This window comes from Acyrthosiphon pisum, chromosome X (genome assembly GCF_005508785.2).
Source record: "Acyrthosiphon pisum isolate AL4f chromosome X, pea_aphid_22Mar2018_4r6ur, whole genome shotgun sequence".
NCBI classification, from domain to species: Eukaryota; Metazoa; Arthropoda; class Insecta; order Hemiptera; family Aphididae; genus Acyrthosiphon; species Acyrthosiphon pisum.
This window is the reverse complement of record NC_042493.1, coordinates 48,670,669-48,677,297: the sequence shown is the minus strand read 5'-3', so window position 1 is coordinate 48,677,297 and position 6,629 is coordinate 48,670,669. Positions and strand designations below refer to the sequence as shown.

General features: G+C 39.6%; 1 protein-coding gene across 1 annotated transcript in view; it reads left to right on the top strand.

Moving 5' to 3' along the window:
• Positions 1–671: 671 nt before the first annotated feature.
• Positions 672–6,629, top strand: part of LOC103307771 — a 6,247-nt gene continuing 289 nt past the window's right edge. Inside the window, exons 1-6 of the mRNA XM_008180049.1 lie at positions 672–2,051; positions 2,163–4,958; positions 5,112–5,270; positions 5,799–5,972; positions 6,079–6,285; positions 6,351–6,620. Of these exons, the coding sequence (XP_008178271.1) occupies positions 672–2,051; positions 2,163–4,958; positions 5,112–5,270; positions 5,799–5,972; positions 6,079–6,285; positions 6,351–6,620 (4,986 nt within the window). The remainder of the gene's footprint in view (positions 2,052–2,162; positions 4,959–5,111; positions 5,271–5,798; positions 5,973–6,078; positions 6,286–6,350; positions 6,621–6,629) is intronic.

The following is a 6,629-nucleotide window of genomic DNA, read 5'->3' as shown; positions in this document are numbered from 1 at the left end:
TCACACTCATCATTATAATTGTTATCATTGTTAATATTGTTAAGTGGTTCGAACCCTCTTTTTACTCCTGTCTGTAAACGTAATACAATTGCCTTTCATCGTATTTGGAGTTACAAAATTATTTTGATATATGTATATAATCTCTTTACCTTACTTCTATTTTTTTTCCTTCCTTAATACAGTCCACTCAAAACGGTTACGTGTGCAGCCCACTTGCACACATTTTGGTCCTTCGGGCCGGATTCGAATTGTTTATTGTTTATTTTTGTTATCGTTTGACCGTCGATATCTTAATTAATCGTACAGTTGTAAGTGCGTGCGCCTGTGAATTGAGATCGGGCGTCCTTCGTTGATCGAAAACGTTCACGTACGGTTATACTTTCTACAATGCCTCTTACTGCCGGCGAAATTGAACGCGCAGAGCGGTTGCTTAAGCGCACAATCGCTAAACGCGATATGTTAGTGTCACAAGTCCAATTGTTATGTGATTTGGCGCATAAAGTTGCAACAGATAAAGAGGTCCTCCCGTTGTTTCGAGCTAGGAAAAAAGACATTGGTGGTTTGAGCAAGACTCTATTCTCGATATTTTAATTCAACTCCAACGCGAGGAAGAGTATAACTCAGTTCATGTACCTATTGGGAACAAGCTGTCGGAAAACTATTATCTGATTATGGCGATTTCTGACGACGTTCTCGTCGAACCTTCTGTGCGTTCAGAACCAACCGGTGTTAATACCGCGCGCATGCAGTCGCGCATACAATTACCAAAAATAGAATTACCTTCATTTGATGGTTCGATATTAGAATGGCGATCTTTCCGTGACATATACATATCTCTCGTACACAATAATGAGAGCATTGATGACGCGGAACGTTTCCATTATTTAATTTCGCGTTTGTCTGGTTCTGCGCTGTCAGTTATTAAATCCGTGCCTCTCACTGCGGCAAATTATGCCATTGCGTGGGGAGCGCTGTCGGATCGTTTCGACAATAAACGATTATTAGCATCGGCACATCTGGACAAACTTTTCGCCTTTAAGCCGATAGTTCAAGAATCGTTACCCGCGCTAATGGAATTTGTAAACACTTTCAAAGAAAATGTATCCATTATCAAATCCATCGGCGTCGATGATCTGGCCGGGTTTTTACTATTTCATATGGGATCGCGTGTGCTCGATCCAACCACACTACGCCTATTCGAGTCTAGTATATCTCAATCGACAATTCCCGAATTTGGTGAACTATTGGACTTTGTTCAACAGCGTTGTAAGATTTTAGAAAATCTTAAGCTGAGCAATAAAATCGAGAATAAAGTTGATCACGTCGATAAATGGCGCGAAAAGGCGCCCAGTCGTGGGAAATCAACCACTTCAACAAAATCCGTCCTTGCTGTGACTACGTCTTCGCCAAACAAGTCCTCGATTAAATTCGTTTCGAGAAACTGTGTGTTTTGTGATCACGCCGATCACAACATATATCAATGCCCGAAATTTAACGAGTTATCTGTCGAAAAACGCCGCGATATTGTTGTTAAGCAAAAATTATGTTTCGCATGCCTTAATCCGACACATATGGTTAAGGCCTGCTCGTCAAAAGGTGCCTGTCGTTCGTGTAGCAGTAAACAGCATCATTCCTTACTACATCTTACTTCTTACAAATCATCGACTACGGAGACCCCGTCAACATCGGAAAATGAAAATTCTACTTCATTTGTGGGTGCAGCTCGTACTAATTCTACTGTTGTACTAGGCACCGCCGTCGTTCACATTAAGGATGCATGGGGACAAACTCATGCAGTTCGTGCCCTTTTAGACAGTGGCTCTCAACTTTCAGCCATGACAAACAATTGCTCAGCTCGACTTGGGTTACCCCGAAATCGTTTCCAGTCCAACATTGTTGGACTCGGTCAAAGCCCTGTAACTCAAATTCAAGGTGTCACTAAATGTCAATTCACTTCACATTTTGATTCAAAATACGTGTTTCCCACAGTAGATTTGGTTGTTTTACCACACATTACGGCGGCCATGCCGTCCGCACACTTGCCCTCTAACGTACGTCATCGGTATTGACATCTTTTACTTGCCGATAAGCACTTCGACGTCCCAGCGCGAATCGATATTCTCTTTGGGGCGGATGTCTTTCCTAACCTCATTCGTTCACAGGCTGGCGTTGAACATTATGCAGGCATTCCATCAGCTCTGGACACCAAAATTGGTTGGATAATCTTTGGATCCTTTTCTACATCAAATACCACGCCGTTAGTCGCTCTTACAACCGCTGTCGATCAGTCGATCGATGATCAACTGTCACGTTTTTGGGAAATCGAAGAACCTGCCGCCTCTGTATCACCCACCACTGAAGAACAATGGTGTGAAACGTTTTTTAAAAATTCTACGTCACGTGATTCGTCAGGCCGATTTTGCGTCGCCTTTCCGTTTCACGATTTGTTTACCAATTCTGTCCAGTTTCAAACTTTGTCACCTCACGGCCTTGGTGAGTCTCGGTCCGTCGCGTTAAAGCGTTTTCACAACCTGGAAAGACGGTTGGCGAAGGACGCGGAGTTGTATGCCGCTTATCGGCAGTTTATGTCCACATATTTAAGGTTAGGTCACATGGTGTTAGCTCCCGAACCCGGCAAATATTTTATACCTCATCACGCCGTACTCAAGGCTGACGGTGACATGTCAAAAATACGAGTGGTTTTCGATGCCTCGTCTGTTTCTTCGTCTGGTCGTTCCTTAAACGACGTTCTATGCACTGGTCCCAAACTACAAGTGGACTTACGTGACATCTTACTACGTAGTCGGTTGCACAGATTTATTTTGACCGCCGACATTGTTAAAATGTACCGGCAAATTTTAATCCGTTCTGAAGATCGCGTCTTTCAACATATATTTTGGCGCGATTCACCCAGTGATAATCTTCAGGAGTACCAGTTATGTACCATTACATATGGTCTTAATTGCGCTCCATATCTTGCCATTCGTTGCTTACACGAACTTGATGAGCAGGACGGTCATCTCTTCCCGTTGGCAAAAGGTGTTCTCAATCGATCAGCTTATGTTGACGACATAGTTGTCGGTGCCGACACGGAGGAGCAACTTCTACGTCGAAAAGAGGCAATCGTCGGTTTGCTCCACAACGGGGCTTGTGAACTGAGCAAATGGACCAGCAATAGTGCTCTCGTCTTAGGGTCCATCAGTCCTGACCATCGTGCGAATTCCGTATCATTTGACCCACGGGACGAACATTCGGTGAAAGTTCTTGGGTTACATTGGAACACCACTAATGATAGTTTTGCCTACCATACCAGCATCCCTCAGGCCTCGTCTACCAAACGGCAAGTTCTGTCAATCATTGCACGCTTGTTCGACCCCATCGGCGCTTTGGGCCCGTTGCTATTGTGGGCAAAGTACTTTATGCAATCACTGTGGGGCAATAAACTCGGGTGGGACGATCCAATGCCAGAAGAGTTATTGTCCACGTGGCGGCAATTTTGTTTGGAACTGCCAGCTGTCTTTGAATTAATTCTTCCTCGTCATTTTCCGGTGACATCTCAGCAAGACATTCAATTGTTGGGTTTTGCAGATGCTTCTACTAAAGGTTATGCAGCGACCATTTACCTACGAATTGTCAATGCAGATGGAGATGTGTCTGTCAAATTGGTCACTTGTAAAACTAAAGTTGCCCCTCTTAGGGCCATCACTACCATCGAAGCGTTGTCCACACCGCGTTTGGAGTTATGTGGTGCGTTACTACTGGCACAGACGCTTCAACACACCCACTACGTCCTTTCGTCTGAAATATCCATATCTCGCATCCGAGCGTGGTCAGATTCATCTATTGTGTTGTCGTGGCTGACATCAGATCAGAAATATTTCAAGATCTTTATCACCAATAGAGTCGCGAAAATCCATCGGCTTATACCTGATTGTGAATGGAATCATGTATCGACAAGTGACAATCCGGCGGATCCTGCCTCTCGCGGGCTTTTGCCGCGATCGACCGTGGCATCAAGAATCTACTGGAACGGTCCCGACTTCTTACAGCTTCCGGAAGAACAGTGGCCAAAGTCTAAACTCTCTCCATTAAGTCCGGATCAGTTGCCCGAAACTAGACCTAATATCACCACAATGTTAACCGTGAATGTTCAATCACCATCGCTGGAATTGTTCAGTCGTTTTTCTTCACTCAGCAAACTGCAACGAGTTATGTCATTTGTTCTCCGATTTCTGCGTCGTCTCCGTCACCAGTCTGTCAACGTTGGACCATTGACATTAGCGGAACGCGAAGCAGCATTACGTGTCGTCGTACAACGGACTCAACAACACTACTTCTCGGATTTGTCAAATATGTTAAGAACCAAGTCTGCCGTTACACCATCCTCCTTGGCGCAACTGGCGCCTTACACCGACGTTAACGGAGTCATACGTGTTGGAGGTCGCCTACGATTCTCAGACGTCCATCAGGAGGCGAAGCACCCGATTCTTCTGCCTCGATCATCATATCTCACGGACTTGTTGATCAGACACTATCACTTAACCTTTCTTCACGGTGGGCCGAAGTTAATCATATCAATGTTGAGCCAGAAATTTTGGATTTTGTCCAGTCGTGCCGCTGTACTCGCACACATTGGTAATGATGAACAAAATTTCCCCAAAGCAAATACTATTGAAGATAAAGCTAACATGGCATTAGTTTTTATGTTTCAACCATTGTGTGATAATTACACCCAACCAGTGGCTGTTTTTGCTTCAAGAGGACCCGTACACGGAACTGTCCTTGCACAGCTGCTATTGAAGTTTATTATATTAGTAGAAAAAGCTGGAGCCAAAGTCCATGGGTTTGTGTGTGATGGGGCCACTACAAATAGAAAATTATGGTCAGAGCTTGGAATAAATGGAAAAATGAATGAACTCAATAATAGTTTTATTCATCCATTAGATACAACTAGAAAAGTTTTTGCATTTTCTGATACCCCACATCTTATAAAAAATATTAGAAACCGTTTAAACAGTAAAAAAAAGTTAAAGGTATTTATTATATTTTATTGATTTAAAAAAGTATTCTATTAATGGTTATAACAATTTTTACCTTCTATTTCAATTTAGTTAAATGGACAAAACGATCCGATTAGATGGGATTTCTTTGAGAAATTGTATAATACTGAAAAAGAAAATAGAGGTCTAGTTAAAGTATGTCCATCCATCACAAAAAGTCATGTTTATTTAAATTCATTTTTAAAAATGAAAGTAAAACTTGCCACTCAGGTATGATTGTTATTCTTCGAAACAATTATTGTTTAATTAATTCTTATTGTTGCATGTATAATATGTTTGTTGTATAGTAGTACAATTGTATACTTTTATATATTTGCTGTAAAACTTAATTGTATTTTGTTTTTTGTCTATAATCATACACTGACAATTGTCAATAAGTTTTTTAAACAAAAGTTGAGTACCCACAATGGTTAGTAGGTAAGTATTGGATCATCTTTTCATACACATTTTAAAAGTATTAGAGAAATAAAGGCCAAAGCTAATTATTCAAAGTAGGTATTAATTAAATATATACATATTAGGTATGTAGTGTAATTACCATGGGTATAATCTAAACTAACAAATCTATCAATAGTAATAGAATTTACTTACAAATGTGTATGGGATTATGGTGTCAACCAATTTGTATATATTTCCATAGAGGTGATAGCTTCTTCATTTATCAAAAGGTAAATTATTAATAAATTATTATAATAGGTATAACTTATAAATTTTAATTATTTAAAATTTATTTGATAGATATTTAGTGAATCAGTAGCAACTGCATTAGAATATTATAAATTGAAAAATTATCCAGAATTTCAAAATAGTAGTGAAACAACAAATTTCTGCCGAAAAATAAATTGTTTATTTGATTCATTGAATAATCTAAACCCATACCATGGTTTGAGTGTTGACAGTGAAGGATGGAAAGTAAACAATTTATCTATATAATAAATACCTATATTATTGAGATATATGGAATAAACATTATATTAATTTATAACTAGAAATAAAATAATTACTTTTCATATTTTAGAACATCAAGTCAAGCATAAACTGGCTTGATGATTGGGAGATGGCACTGAAAGAAGGAGAGATAACCGAAGAAGAATTTCTGCCACCCAATACATCACAGGGCCTTAGAATAACTATGAGTTCTATGCTTGACATGTCGTTATATCTGATAGATAAATTTGATTTTAAATATATTCTAAGTGGCCGTATTAACCAAGATAATCTTGAGGTTTGTCACTTCCATTTAATCATTTAATTACTAAAATCAAAAATATTAAATTATTTAAATTTCAGATATTTTTTGGCACTATTCGAGCAGCAGGTGGACAAAATGACCACCCAGCAATGCCAAATTTCCAGCATATTTATAAAATGTTGTCAGTTTATAGCATTTTGAAACCACCAAAATCAGGAAACTGTACTGTTATTGAACATAATAAAAATCTCATTAAGTTGGAAGAGTTAAAAAATATATTTGATAAGCCAAAGGCAACAGCAATTGATCTTATAAAAGAAAAACTCAATGAAAGCTTGCTAAACATAGATGACATTCATGAGATAGAAGTAAGAACA